The 16247-nt window shown below is 38.2% G+C and overlaps 1 protein-coding gene across 1 annotated transcript in view; it reads left to right on the top strand.

Moving 5' to 3' along the window:
• The window catches only part of PDE1C (phosphodiesterase 1C), a 308560-nt gene that overhangs the window by 265930 nt on the left and 26383 nt on the right, over positions 1 to 16247 (top strand). Inside the window, exons 15-17 of the mRNA XM_032181068.1 lie at positions 294 to 469; positions 6236 to 6532; positions 9757 to 9831. Of these exons, the coding sequence (XP_032036959.1) occupies positions 294 to 469; positions 6236 to 6532; positions 9757 to 9831 (548 nt within the window). The remainder of the gene's footprint in view (positions 1 to 293; positions 470 to 6235; positions 6533 to 9756; positions 9832 to 16247) is intronic.

The raw sequence follows: 16247 nt of genomic DNA, 5'->3' as shown, positions 1-16247 counted from the left end.
CTAGGCAACACTTTGAGTGATTCTTTTTCTAAGGGACTTTGGATACCAAAAATAATAATAGAAAAGCTGCCCTTTATTTCCAATACTGGCTCAGATTGTGCTGTTTGCTTTAACATTGATTGCTCTGGGATGGGAAGGAGGGGACTATGAGAGAGAACATATTAAAGCTTATCTTCATTTTTTTATGTTTGACTCTGTTAAGTTATCTAGACTTACAGTAATGATTTCTTCTTAGCTGTATTTGGGTGTATAAGCTACTGATTTCTGCTGTGTTTTGTGATGTTGTGTCCCAGTCTGAATAGCATTAGTCCCTCTGATGTTAAAAGATCAAGTGTCAAGAGCACTGGGTCAGAAGGAAGTGCCTCACTCAACTGCTCCATACTCACTGTGGACTTCAAATGTTTTAAAGCCACCTGGACTGAGGTGGTGCAGCAGAACCGGGAGAAATGGAAAGCGCAAGCCACCAAAGGTAACAGCCAGAATTCTTAGTGAAAGAATAAAAATTCTTTTGACCTATTCTTCTTCAAGCTCTTCTTCAATCAAATTATTCTCCAAGTAAGCACTGTTAGTTTGAAAGAATCTGCTTTTCAAGGTCAACAACTTACAGTGAATTCAGAAAGATAGGGATATTGTGACTCATCTGTGCCTTATATGCTTCTGTGTAAGTGTATATAATGAGGAGGATTTGGACAATGGGAGGAAAAAGAAGAAACTGTAAGGGAGGTCCCCTAAAGTCATGAGTCAGACTCAGAGTGAGTGCAAAAATAGCTGTAAAAGCATTTTTAGAGATAGGTTATCAATTGTTCACTGTTAAGTTTGAAAGGAATATGAACGATACTTCAGGGGAAAAGGCCAACATATTCTGGATTCACATCCGGCTTCATATTTGTACCCATAACATGGATGAAGAATTAGGAAGTATGCTGCATATGCTCACGATGTCATGAATCTGTGCAGAACTGCAGATATTTCAGAAGAATATGAGAGCTGTGTTGTCTGCAATCTGACCAGCAGTCTATATCATTATTCTACGTGGGGGGAAGCCAAAAAAAAAACAAAAAAAAATTGAGTAATTTAAGCTTTAGAACAAAAGAAAGCAGAATGTGTTGCTGATTAATTTTTTTTTTTTATTTATGAAATTCTTCATGATACAATGTCCCCTCTGAGCTGAATGCATGTTACTGAACTCGTTATTTAATTAAATTGTTGTATTTCATGTAAATAGAAGGAGTTTGATTTCAGTATTTTATGTGGCTCTGTCTTTAGAGCTGATGGAAAATTTGGCTTATTTGTTATTGTTTCATCTGCCAGAGCAGATTGCTCCTCTCCAATTGAAAGGCTTGTCTAAAGGTACAGGAAAGCACATATTCAAAATTAAATTTTCCTGGGTGACTAAAACTTACCATTCAGCAAAAGCCTTTCTAGACATTCTATGAAAATAAAAACAAAAGTATAATTTGAAATCTCCTTATCTGTTATTTTTAAATACTTTTTAGGTTTTAAATTGATATTCACTATTTTGCCTTTCTTTTTGGACCAAACAAATTAGAGCTAATCAAATAAGCAAAGCATTTAATACGGTCACTGTATCAAAGTATGAGTGTTAAGTGAATGATGCTGATATAGCTAACTGTTTTGAAGTATTTCACTTCAACATGAGCTGTACATATTTGCTTATCTACAGAGGATCTACTAGATAAAAATTCTACCTGCAAATGAGACCTATGGGGAAATAAATAAATAAAACAAATAGAGAGAGTAGATCATAATAGGTTCTGGATATTTTACTTTTAAATGTGCTTTGTACCCACTTGCAGTGACTGCTTTGCATAAAGACTTTTTTTGTAAATATGTACATGTAAATGTCAAGGTATGATTCAAGCGGATGTGCACACATTACTTAAGTAATGCTACTACTGATAATATGCCTTAACAAAGTATTTCATATTCTTTATTTACAGATTACCCTGCCAGTAAGTGTTTGGTTATTAATACTTTAGCTGGAGAGGAAAATGTTTTATTTTTAAGTACCTCATAAGAAATAATCCTTCTAGCAGATCCTGAAGATAGAGTCTATGAAACAATTAGTTCACATCAAAGTGGAGCACACACTAGTCTGCATTATTAGACATGGGGGACCCTTAAGTAAGGCATTTTATCTTTACCTTTCTGACAGCCCTTAGCCCAGAATTGTTTATTAACTTCGCTTTTTTTAACCAATCTTCATCACTGATAGCTCTGATCAGAGACCTAGTTTATGGGTTAAATGACAGGAGATTCAGAAAGCATAATCAGCTTCTTTTTATCTGAATTCATAGACATTCAGATAATTTCTATGTTTTTGGGTGCATTTAACAATACAGGCATGCCTAATTTTTTTATCCTGAAAGATATATATAAACATAAGTCTTAGCATGCCTTTGGATGGTCTGTGGACTAAGAAACTCTTCTTGGACTCCAGAGCCCTTCCATCAAAACCTTTGCTCACCTGCTGTCTTGCTCCTGACTTGCAGCAAGTCTCTGAGCCCTCCTCCAGATGCCTTGCCTATCTGAGCCATATGCAGCAGGGTCTTCCATACACTAGGACTTTCAACTGCAGACCCCTGTCAAACCAAAGTCTAGCAATGTATCAAGGTGCTGTGCAAATATAAAAATAAGAATTATTATTAGCCGGCAGATAAAGCGTTTAACTGTTGATTGACAGAAAATAGCAACTGGGAAGGAAAAAAATATTATCATCATCATCATTATTATTATTGCTGTTGCTATTATTTTTATTGTTATATAATGTGTAGAATATGGTATTCCCTTTGGTAATAGCATTGTCTCTAGATGTATCAGTGAATCAGTGAGCTATTTTATCCCGAGTGTGGTATTTATAGAAAATGTCTTGGACTGTGTGGGCAAAGTAAGTAGGTTTATTACTGAGCTCTTTTGCTTAAAGGATCTTCATTAAATAGATACAAATTAAAACCTGGAATAAACAAACACCCTGATGTGCAAAGCACCATGTGGATAAAGTATTTTCTGACACTAATTTTGGCAAGAGGCACTCATCAGTTTGACCTCAGTGCCAGGGAAGCTCATGGAGCAGATCCTTCTGAGAGTCATCACACGGCACTTGTAGGGCAAGCAGGTGATCAGGCCCAGTCAGCATGGGTTTATGAAAGGCAGGTCCTGCTTCACGAACCTGATCTCCTTCTATGACAAAGTGACGCGCTGGGTGGACGAGGGAAAGGCTGTGGATGTGGTCTACCTTGACTTCAGCAAGGCTTTTGATGCCGTTTCCCACAGCATTCTCCTCAAGAAACTGGCTGCTCTTGGCTTGGACTGGCGCATGCTTCGTTGGGTTAGAAACTGGCTGGATAGCCGGGCCCAAAGAGTCGTGGTGAATGGAGTCAAGTCCAGTTGGAGGCCAGTCACTAGTGGCGTCCCCCAGGGTTCGGTGCTGGGGCCGGTCCTCTTTAATATCTTCATCAATGATCTGGACGAGGGCATTGAGTGCACCCTCAGTAAGTTCGCAGATGACACCAAGTTAGGCGTGTGTGTCGATCTGCTCGAGGGTAGGAAAGCTCTGCAGGAGGATCTGGATAGGCTGCACCGATGGGCTGAGGTCAACTGCATGAAGTTCAACAAGGTCAAGTGCCGGGTCCTGCACCTGGGGCGCAATAACCCCAAGCAGAGCTACAGGCTGGGAGATGAGTGGTTGGAGAGCTGCCAGGCAGAGAAGGACCTGGGAGTGATGATTGATAGTCGGCTGAATATGAGCCAGCAGCGTGCTCAGGTGGCCAAGAAGGCCAACGGCATCCTGGCTTGCATAAGAAACAGTGTGGCCAACAGGTCTAGGGAGGTGATTGTCCCCTCTGTACTCTGCTCTGGTGAGGCCGCACCTCGAGTACTGTGTTCAGTTTTGGGCCCCTCACTACAAGAAGGACATCGAGGTGCTTGAGTGAGTCCAGAGAAGGGCGACGAAGCTGGTGAGGGGCCTGGAGAACAAGTCCTGTGAGGAGCTGCTGAGGGAGCTGGGCTTGTTCAGCCTGGAGAAGAGGAGGCTCAGGGGCGACCTTATCGCTCTCTAGAGGTACCTTAAAGGAGGCTGTAGTGAGGTGGGGGTTGGTTTGTTCTCCCATGTGCCTGGTGACAGGACGAGGGGGAATGGGCTTAAGTTGCGCCAGGGGAGTTTTAGGTTGGATCTTAGGAAGAACTTCTTTACCGAAAGGGCTGTTAGACATTGGAACAGGCTGCCCAGGGAAGTGGTGGAGTCACCATCCCTGGAAGTCTTTAAGAGACGTTTAGATGTAGAGCGTAGGGATATGGTTTAGTGGGGACTGTTAGTGTTAGGTCAGAGGTTGGACTCGATGATCTTGAGGTCTCTTCCAACCTAGAAATTCTGTGATTCTGTGATTCTGTGATCCAGCAGTTCTGTAGCAAGCTCCAGCCTCCTGAGCTTTTTCTTGTGGTTCACGTGCAAAATGCAGATTTTTTTTCAGATCTTCAAATGAGAGAGAGCATTGTAAATACCGTGAGACTCCAGGGAAAATATAAACATACATAGCTGGGCTATATCTATGGCAGCTACCATAGATTTTAGGAATGATTAACAAAGTGAGGGAGACTCATATCTAATTTAATTATATTTTCATGTGAGCCATAATTTATTCATTTAGAAATTAATTAACTTCAGCTGCTGGCAAGGAAATACAGATTGGCATTTCTTATAAAGATGACTTTCCCCCTTTCTCTCTTGTATTCCATTGGTACATTTTTCTCAAAACTGGTTCTGATTCACTTATCAGAAGAATTTGAGAAGACACTTGCAAATTCTTTTGTAATTTTTCCTTTGTATCTAAGACACTGCTCCTGTAAGGACCAAAACATCTTCCCTGTAGGTGTCAAGAATGCTTCCATTGGACTGATGTAGAATTTACTCATTGATTTGCAGGATCTGCTTGTCTGCTCATCAACTTACACAATCTCTCAGAAACCAGGAGATACATCTATCTGTGATTCCTATTACAAATATAGTGCAATTGGTTGTCCATGATGGGTTGACTGGTGGGCTGGGCTATTGCAGACCCTGAAATCTTGAATGTAGGCAATATGAGATATACTGAGCTGTCTAGTGCAGTCATATCTGAATGCTTAGACTCACTACAGATACAGATATGTTCTGAAGCTGAATAAGACTCCAAATTGAGTGTGTGCTAAGCTACGCAGTTGCTTTTACAGATTAATTCTTTAGTGATTGTTTAAAAGAGGGAGAAAATTATGGAGTGTCTGCCACAGAAGCTGTGCACACCCAGCCATGTTTATTAGCTTGAGGACTGTGCTGAGGGTCTGTGGTTGCATCCTGCCTTCCAGAGCAATGCAAGAAGCCACACAGAGTTTATGGCTTGCAAGTGAGTCTGTGCAGGTCTGCTGTACCCGACCTGCACAAGAAATGTAGTACCTCTGTTATAAGTGTGTCCTGTTGTACTAGAACCCAAGATCTGGATATGAACAAGAACAGTAGCTTGAATGGGAGAAATTGGCTTCTGTCTTTTTTTTTTTTTTTTTTTTTTCCTGAATGTTGTTTAACACCTGCTTTGGAGTTTATACCTTTGCATATTTCTGTTTAACTGCAAGACTTTTGGGGATAGCAGAGCAGGTACTGGTAGCAAGCAATATATTATTTTACTAAGACAGTTCAGAGATGGAAAGAAATGATAACAGTAAACAGAAACTAAGAGCTTAGGAAGCTGGAAGTGGAAGCAACCTGGGACAAGCAGGAAAAAAGTGGATTTTTGAAGAACTGAGACTTTTTAAGAGCTTAGACTTACATGGTACAACATGAGATAAAATGTGGTTTGACTAATTCCTGTGTGTTAGGAATGGAGATAGATGTATCTCCTTGGTGCCCACAGAGCCTTACATAGCTGATAGATCCTTTTAATTTGTCTTTAAAAATTTTGAGGAACTGCCTTGTCAAAGGGGAACCTTATATGCTAAAAAAATGGTCATGAACAGGAGATACAGTTAGGCTAACATGGGATATTTTTTTTAGAGTACTTTCTTAAATATTCTCCTATGCTCTTTTTCCCTTGTCAAGCCAATTCGTATACTTAACTAAGTAAAGCTTGTTTGCATGTATAAAGCTGGAGTAGATTTAGATGTGTAAGTTGTATCCTTCTTGTCAAATTGACTGATAATCGTGATTTCTTTTCTCATTTTGCTTCTCTCTTTGCTGAGGATGCAGAAGAAAAAGCTAAGAAAGAAACAGAGGAAAGTGTTCATCAGGGAACAGATGAAAAGAAAACAGATGAAAAGGATGAAAAACCAGCTGAAGATGCGACAGCAGCAAAGACAGAGAACAGCAAAGAAACAAATCCTGGGGAAAACAAAAATACAGATTCCAGTGAGAATTGTGTAAATGGGACTCAGCAAACTGGGATGAACAAACAAGAAGTCTCTCAAGGAAAAAATGCACCTAGGACAGATAAGGGGGTGGACTCTCATCAGACAGTGAGAGAAGAGAAACAGCGTGTCCAGAATGGTAAGTTCTCTTCTTCCACTGTTGAATCTAGCCCTAAAACCAGTATCACACCTCAGAGATGGGTGTAACTGGTGTCCTGAAAAAGGATGTTCCAGGACCCAGGGCCTTTTCCTAGAAGTTGGCGTAGGTATCTCCATATGGGAATTGGAAACTGTAAATTAACTCCCAAGTAGTATTCTTCCATAAAAGTTGGGGTTCGTCATATCTGTTCAGGTGCTTTTGGCAGAAAGGGCAACGTTTTCTCATGGAAGTGAAACAGCTTGTTTTGATACACACTTAAAAGCTGAAACAAATTGTCATGGTTCAAAGAACAGCTTCGCTACTTGGTTAACTGAAAGAGGAGATGGAGGAGTTATAAATGCTTTTTAAGGCCTATTTAAGTTATCTTTTAACTGATTCTCAGGTGTAAATATGTTTTGGGACAGTAGATCATTCCCCCCATTCTCTACTTTAAGTGCTATTTTATTTATGTCTCCCTTACTCTATTAGGGCAAACATGAGCCTTTGAGATTCATTGTCAGAAAACTGACACCCAGTTAAAATAAAAATCGCATTTTAGACCCAAAGAAAGTTTGAAAAAAATGAAAATTGCATACCACATTAAAAGAAATGATTAGACCCATGAGAACAGATCAGTTGTCTCTTTCATTGTCTTTCTCTCCCCAGCTCCTGCTCCCTTAAGCCTTTAGCAAAAGATGGCAGTATACGTATCTTCTCATCAGTATGGTAGTGTCAGCCAGTCCCAAAACAGCAACACGTTCAGACTCAGAAGCATTCTCTTAGACAAATAAGCTGTCATACTCTGTTACATATGAGAATTTTTCTTAAGACAGTGTTATGCAGGTGATTAGGAATGGGCCACCCAAAGAGACAAAAAGGTTGGGGACATACAAAATCCCCTTTAGGTTGCAACAGGTTTTGCTTCTGAAATCCTTTGTTTTAGACACTTCTAACAATACAGGGACTAAGTGTGCTCTAGTGATTTTGACAGTACCTATTTCTGCAATGTCTCTCTGCTGCAGGTGTCAAAAATGCTTGAAAGGAATTTTAATGATTTCTGAAAATTAGTGTCTTTCTCAGGAAAAGAAATTCTGCTCCTTAATTTATGGGAGAAGGCCTTTATGAGGTACAATCACTGCAGAGACTTTGGAGACTGATGAAATCTATCATTCACATCTCTAGGTTCACCACAGCTTCCTTTATTCTACGCCTATATGTTAATATCTCATTGTAAAGTATTCACCTTATTATTTCTCTGCCTTTGTAATTCCTTTCAGAAAGATCATTATGATCATCATTTTGCACTGCTGCTGGCAATATGGCAGGGTAGATATTACAAAACTCAGAAGTCCCCTATTCATAATAAGATATTCAATGAAAGTTCAGAAATTTTGTCATCAGAGGAGTTTGAACTCTCTCTCCATCACTCACTGCCCTTGTGCTTTCTCAGAGACATCAAACTGGGAAATAATATACGTGTGTTCATCATCATTGCCTACACACACTTAGGGTCAAGCAACTTCTATAGGCAATGGTTAAAGAAAGCATTATTAGCTTATCATTACCATCTGCTGTATGACGGTGGAGGGAATGCAAGAGACTTCTGTGCTTTGCTAGGTACGGTTTCATTTCATTTCCTGAAGACAATGTACTTTTACAGGCCACCTTTTTCAAGCAGACACCTCAAACCTACTTGGAGCTGCTCATACATCTCTGTTCAGATTAAACTTTCCAAAGGAGCCTGAGTCAGTGGCAGTATGATTAGCTAAGGAGTTGCTGTCTGTCCCATCTTCCTCCTTACATTTTTCTCTCTCACACACAGTGACCTTAATAAGAAAAGCATGAAAGTTTTGGCTGTAAATGAGAACTGAACGGGACATGTTTTTTCCATCTTGTTAAATATTTTAAGATTTCAAAACCATTCTGTTATACTATGATAAAACTTAATTGGACAGTTATCAATTCTCTGTCATACAAGAATAACAATTATTCCAGTGGTTAGGGAACAATGTAGAAAAGAGAAACCTTGCTTCTCTACAATTTCTGGTTTTGGGGCTATTCCAAAAATAAATATTCATTGCCATAACTGTTTTGAAAGCAGATTGGGTCCTTTATAACATATCAATACCTATAATCTTGATCCAAAGCCCATGAAGTAGTTATAATAACAAAATAGTAATACAGCTGGAATAAGCATCACTTTAATACACCTATGCAATGTACAAGTCACATTTATAAAATTCTGAGGTGAGACTCATTACAGCTTTTTCATGTTGGTGTGTGGGTCACAAATTTACTGCTATTCCTTTCTGGGGGGAAGTATAGGATGCCTGCTCTCATTTGTGCAGGCTGCCATTCCTTCTCTGGACATCTGAAGGAAGGAGACCTTATTTGAAGCTGTTTAGACACGATAGCTAAATGAACCCTGTTCTACTAGATCTGTCCCTTTAAGTTATTTTTTATTTGCTCCTGCATTTGGGAACAAAACTTTCTCATTCAGTGAGGGGATGATCTAGGAAGGTCTAATGTGCTCTGCTGTATGACTAAAAGAGAATATAAAATGAGAAGGACTCTGACTAACCTTCCTGGCTTCATAAAATATACCCCAGCTCCAGCAGCCATTTTCACTCTGCATCAACAGTTGCAACACCAAAGACCTTGCTTTACTGGTTTGCTACAGACTCTAAAACCAGTGATCAATACTAGGATGCTCGTCTGTTCCCTGTTATCAGCATAAAAGGACCAACCTAAATGAGTCTGTGGATAAAGAAAACTGGAAAGAGAAAGTGTGACAAAATTATGTAGGACTGTTTGGGATATCTAAGGTTGTTCTTTAATGCAAAGATCTATGGTGAAGCCTCACAGGCTTTTACTCAATCTTTTAAAAGCATATTTTTTCAGATTCCTGATTTTGAAGTGAAGGTGGTGTTCGTGTGTTTAATGGTCTACATGCAGCCAGAGGAAGTATGAGTTTGAATGTGCACTTAGCAGTGTTAACAGTTAGAATAAATTTAAAAGGAAATTGTGAAGCTTGATTTTCAGTAGGACTCGGAAAAAGTTTGCCTGGTGCATTATTCTATGATAATATGTTAATCATAGTTCATTGTGATGCTTCCTCCTAAGGAACATCTCTTTTTGATATTGCAATTTCATTGGGTTACAGACATTGATACACTATGGTCTGCATTATAATGCTTATAGTATTTCTTACTGCTTCTTTCTAGGTGAATTAAAGGAAGACAGTAAATCAGACAAAAATGATCAGTCTAATGTGGGAAATGAAACAAAGAAAACAGATGGTAAGGACTTAAAATTTCATTACATTTTGTCACCCATTTCTATACGCATTCTCTTGTTTTATAAACATCCACAGTTTATTCTAAAACCAAAAAGTTGTGTGGTAACCAGAAACAGATTTAACAGAAACAGCCACTAGAGCATTAGAGCATAGAGACAGAAACTATTGGGGCATTCTGGGCTAAAAATTATTTCTTTCAAATGCCTAGCACTACTTAGTTGCTCTGTTAGTAAACCACCTTCCTTATCAGTCAATTTCTTGCAGTGCCTTCAAGAAAAATCCTAGATTACTGCAGTTGCTCAATAGGAAACATGGGTTTGTGAGGTTCTATCTTTCTGAGCTTCTTTGGGCCAAATTCTGCTCTCAGTGAAGACAGGCTGCATGGGGGATGCAAAACACAAACCTAAGAAAAACCCTGCACAAAATGTCTCTGCTTTTTATGATTGCATGTTATATTACACTAATACAATCACAGAGCTTTCTTGACTTAATAGTCTGAGGGAGAATTTGCCAGGTACTGTTGAACCACATTTACGGGAAACAAACCGGAATAAGCATAGAGGCCATATTAAGGATGCTATGGGAAAGGAATATTGATAAAGTGCTGTTGAACTGAAGCAATCCAAGCTGTAGGACAGTTTCTTGGGCATCTGGAAATAATTTCACATAACCCTAAGCCTATTGTTAAGGTCCATAGATCTTTTAGTAGCCTCAGCAAAGGAGAAGAACAGCTATAAAGTCTACGGCAGGTCTCCTCTTCTGCACCTCCTCAGCTGTGCACCACCGGGCTATGAGGCAATATCTGACCCCTTATTGCTCCTGAAGTGATTGCTTAAGTATTGGATAGCAAAATAAATGGAAACAAATGTTAGAACTAAGATTTCCTTTCTATATGTCTCAGTTAAATCAACTGAAATACAGCTATCCCTAAACATAAATAGTTCAGTACTTTATTTTGTTGGTCAAGAAAAACAACCTCATTGTAAGCACTGCAATTTAGAATGGTGCTGTGTTTAGAATTATAGAATCATTCAGTTTGGTAAAGACCTCTAAGATCAAGTAGTAAAACCTTTAACCTAGTGCTAAAATCCACCACTAAAACATGCTATTAAGTTCTAAACCTACATATTTCTTGAAGACTTCCAGGGATGGTGACTCATCCACTTCCCTGGGCAGCCTATTCCAATGCTGCACAACTCTTTCAGTGAAGAAATTTCTCCTAATACCCAACCTAAACCTCCCATGGCACAACTGGAGGCCATTTCCTCTCATCTTGTCACTTGGGATATAAGTCGCAAATCCCTTGCTAGTCTTTGCGTGCTGTTGGCTATTTAATGTCTGTTTGTTCTCTTGTAAGGACATTTTCTTCTCATCTCCTTAGGGAAAAGACCAATGCAATGGGACCAGTTGATTACCTTGAGTAAACAGTTGTAACCAGGCAAAGATAATTTGTAGGCTGAATGTTTGTAAGTTTACTTATATTTCATTGTAAGAAATTACTTAATATTCTTATTCCTCTAGCAAAATGACAAATAAGAAGAAAATGTGATAACTCAAAAAAAAAAAAAGTAGAACAATTCATCCAGAAGTACGTATTAATTTCAGACACACAAATATATTTTATTTTATTTTATTTTATTTTATTTTATTTTATTTTATTTTATTTTATTTTATTTTATTTTATTTTATTTTATTTTATTTTATTTTATTTTATTTTATTTTATTTTATTTTATTTTATTTTATTTTTACAGAGCTCCCTTAGCAGCAATTCTTTAAGAAAACTCAATTATATTGTTAGAAAGTCATATTATTTACATACTTTAGATAAGTGTCTGTCAGGAAGACTGTCTTGAACAAGTACCTTTCACAATTCTTTCTTCAGGGATGCAGAAATTAAGAGCTCTCCAGGAGTTCATGAATATGTGCACTGCCTTATGTAACTATAATGGCCCCAGAAGGACCAGTGGGTAGAATGGCACCCCATTGCAGTGGGTGATGGCAGAGCAGAGGTTGTGCTAGAAGACTGCAGCCCTGGCAGGATGAGGTACATGCAGAAAGCTTGGAGCTTCTCTATGCAGGTGCAGGAGTATCAGCTTAGCCAGGAAAGTAGACCTGGGATCCCTAAATTTAATGGCCAAGTTAGCTTTGAAGTCTCGCATCAGGCTTTTGGAAAGATTGGAGGCATCTATTTAGTCAGGCTGGAAGACAAAGAGGTGAGTTTCATGCTGACTTCAAGAGTGAGGTTGTGAATTTGTTTACTTCCAATTTGCTAATCTTTGTGTGCTGTTAGTTATTTAATGACTGTTTTTCTCCCATAAGGAAATGTTCTGCTCATCCCCGTAGGGAAAAGACCAATGCAATGGGACCAGTTGATTACTGTGAATAAGCAACTGTAACCAAGCAAAGACAATTTGTAGGCTGAATATTTTGAAGTCAGAAACTGTAGAGAGAGATTATAACTAATGAACTCATTGACAAAAATAAGGGGGGAAAATTGTGAATGATGTGCCTTAAAGAGGAAAGAGTTAGGGAGGCACTTCTGTTTTGACAAATACTATAAAAGCTCTTCTGTCCATTGCTCTCTCCAGAGCAAATCTCCTTACCAGCCATGTGATGAGGGATGTGGAGAAAGGAACATTATCCATAGATCATATATAACTGTTTGCAGACTACTGAAATGTTTACCTAAACATGTGCTTTCTCACAAGCTGGTACATGGTCTTTCATGTGCTAGGAAAAAAAAAAGAAGAAAAATAAAGAGAAAGGGGAGGGAGAGGGGAGTTAGAAAGACAGAAGTTACAATTATAATTCTCCCACTACATGTAGATTGCATGTGGGTGAAATTCAGCCTGGGCTTTACTAGCACCAAGCCTGATACTTGGGTACAACAGCCTCTGAGTGTGTGGCTGAGGGATATTTAGTTCAAACAGGTGCCCATTTGTGTAGATTTATCACATCCTATTTCTTCCTTCTCTCTACCACCCATTAGCATCAGCTAGAGCCCTGCATCCAGCTTTGGTCAGTCAGCCACTCTGTCCTGCTGTGCACCTTCATCTAGGGAAGACAGTTACAGAGTGCATAAATCTTTGCAGGATATGTGCCCAATTTACTTTTTGAGCGTATACAAAATTTTATTTTAATATGTTGTAACTGGAATACAGACATGCTAAAACATTTGTAGCATATTCATCCTTCTACGTGGGGAGCAAAGTGGCTGAGGAAACATGAATAAACATCCCATGTGGACACAAAGAAACTGAAGAGGCATGCCTACACTGAAGTAACAGGTGCAATGTGTCTGAGTTAGCTTTAAGCTACCCACAAACAGCTAAGTGTACATGCCTCCAGAAACAGTGATCAGGCTCTCTGAGACACCAGGAATCTATGTATGCATCTCGGCAGAGCTTCACAGAACTGAGTCTATCAGTACCCCAGCCAACTACTTTGAAGGTAGCTTGAGGATGGCTGTGTAAGTTGTGATCATGCCTTAGATTGCAGTATAAACTTCAAAATCCTGTGCAAGTCTCTCAAGCGTAGGCTAGAGTCCTCTAAACTTCTTGTTACTGGCTTTTTTTTTTTTTTTTTTTTTTTTTTTTTCCTGGGACATACTGCTTGTTATTCAGTACTGACCTTACCTTTAGTTCCAAGAAAAGAGATACAGGTATTCCATTTCCATATAAAGACACAGTCCTATCAGAGACATCATCAGCACAAGTCATCAGCATCAACATCATTATCAAATGTTTCCCACGGGACAGAACATTTTAAAACCATTTTGGTTTTAAAACCTAATTTTCCTATGTGAAAAAAACATTTTTGGTTTTAAAACCTAATTTTCCTACGTGAAATTGTTGCTTTTCATCACTTTGAATGGAAAATTTGAAGCAGTTGCACATAATTGTTTTTCTCTACATTCACAAACTTTATTTCTGCAAATTTTTTTTCTACTCACAGAACTTACAATAAAAGAGGAAATTATTTTCCTCCTTTTTCACTTTCATGGTTTATCTTTACCCTCATTTTTTTTTTCCCTAATGGGAAAAGTTTCTGTTGTGTTAATATAAACTTTTCAGTGCAACTCTTTGTTTTAGGCACCAACACAATATATTTTATTCTGTTATTCTTTCTCAGATAGGAGTTACAGAAAATTAGAAGGTTAATTTTTTTGATGTTTGTCCTGGGAACTTATTCTAGTGGTAACAAGCAAATTTGCAGGTTGCAGCACAGCAATATATGGGATATTTGTACTCATCTCTTGTAGTGCTAGTATGTTACATAGAAAGCCTAACATGCTCTAGGTGTGTGTGACAAGCAATGCTCCCACCTCGTGGTCAGATCATAACCCTGCGTTTCAATAACACATTCCTCTCTGCAGTGCAACAGCAAATAATATAATACAATATGGAATATAATGCAATATAAGTGATATGATATAATTAATATAATATAATATAATATAATATAATATAATATAATATAATATAATATAATATAATATAATATAATATAATTTATAATATAAATCCTTTTGAATGTACATTCTCTGTGAAGAGTACATAGCAGGCTTAGCAGAAATTTAGACCTTAGCTTCTTTCGATTTTATTAAAATATGCTGTTACTTAACAGCAGTAAAAAGCCTTTCCTAAGGTTCAGTATGTTGCCCATGCCAACCCATAGAGCTGCCTTTTGGTCTTAATTTTTCTTTGAAATAATTCCTTGATTAGCAAGTGCAAAATTCGTTGATTAGAAGGGTAAAGTACAGGGCCTGTGATGGCAGAGTAGCTGGCACAGAGCATTGTTATCTGAAAATACCTTTGGTGTAAAAATTTTTTTTGAGAGAACTTGTAATGGTGGTGATGATTTACAATGTGATGATGGCTTCACATTTACTGCAAATACAGTTGAATTAACATGATTCTCCCCAGCTTCATTCAAGGAGAATGCAACTTTTCACAAAGCTGTTCAGCCAATTAGAAATTATCTGTCTTTGCAGCCATCTGCAGATAGAGTTTTCAGTAGGGCATTATATATGTTGATCTAGGCAAGACCAATGCATAGCAATGAACACTTGGACATCTGACAAAGTCCTGATCCTATAATCTGCATAATGCCAATGTTGTTTTAAATGAGGCTATGCAAGTGTATAAATGAACATTCACCTATATAGGTAAAAACATAGATTTCTGGTCATATACATAATAGAGCCATCTCTATTTCTATTCAGAAAGATAGGCTGATTTCTCCAGTACAGTCAGAAGAAAAAAGCCTGTTTCAGTTTGTAAGACAAACATACTGGACTCCTTTCTGTTATGTAGTGCTCTTGATATTGTATGTTAGAATCCAGCAGCAGTGGCAAACTGGAGTTACAATAGTTGAAGACTATTTCTAAAGACAATTTCCTTCCTTTTCTTCTTTTATGGCCTGTTATCTGAATTATGTTAGAGGTTATTGCCATAGGTCAGAAATTGGAGATCATTGTTCTACCGTCCTCTGGAAAAGCTTTCCTGAATGCATGAGGACATTTTCCAATCCAAAAGGATGTATTTCACCACAGCTTATCCCTGCTGAACAATTGCTCCATAGTAGTGCAATAAAGGATAGTTGGAGGGAGAAAAGCCTTCTGTTCTTTTAAAATCCTTTCTGTGCTCTTTTTTATTTTAAAATCCTTTCTGTGCTCTTTTTTAAAAAAATGAGTGTGTTCTGTTTAGCAAGTGACACCTAAGGCAAGTTGGAATTTGCATAGAGGGATGTATTCTGAGAAGCTTTTATGCAGTTTTAATATTAAATAGAAGATGAATATGATGTGATGCGATCTTTGAAGCTAAATGCAAAATACATGTTAGCATCCTCACTTCAGGAGTATTACATCACCATGCATGCATACTTGATGAGAATACAGGGAAGGCATGGAGAGCTACCTTGCATAAATATGTGTATGTTTTTGCAAGTTGTTTGTTTCACGACTGTATGTGTAAATCTTATGGAAAGCACCTGGTTTTTCTTTGAGACTTTCATGTGTCTCTTTTTTGGCTTCTTTTCCAGGAGCATAGTTCAAGCCATGCCATGTATTTAGGAAGTCCTTAGGACTTGGTACAAAAGCTTGATTGATTTTTACTTCTGCTTTACATAAAGTCACAGAATGTGGATTGTGTGACAAGTTGCAAACTCAGACGTGGCATTTGGTTTAATTTCAGATTCATGTGAATATTTGGAGTATCCAGATGAATGGTGTAAAAAAATCAGTAGGTACCTAAGTGTGTTTTTGAATAGCTAACTTCACAGGGAGCATTTTCAGGTTACCTTTTATTCTTTGGATGTAGTTCCATTCAGAGATAGCTCCTCAGGGATAACATCCACAGCACTAGAGGTATAGTGGAAACGTGTAACTTGTGCAGTACATTGTGGAAATTCATCCT

This window comes from Aythya fuligula, chromosome 2 (assembly GCF_009819795.1).
Source record: "Aythya fuligula isolate bAytFul2 chromosome 2, bAytFul2.pri, whole genome shotgun sequence".
Taxonomy (NCBI): Eukaryota; Metazoa; Chordata; class Aves; order Anseriformes; family Anatidae; genus Aythya; species Aythya fuligula.
The sequence above is the reverse complement of the archived record's forward strand: the minus strand, read 5'-3'. Positions and strand labels throughout refer to the sequence as shown.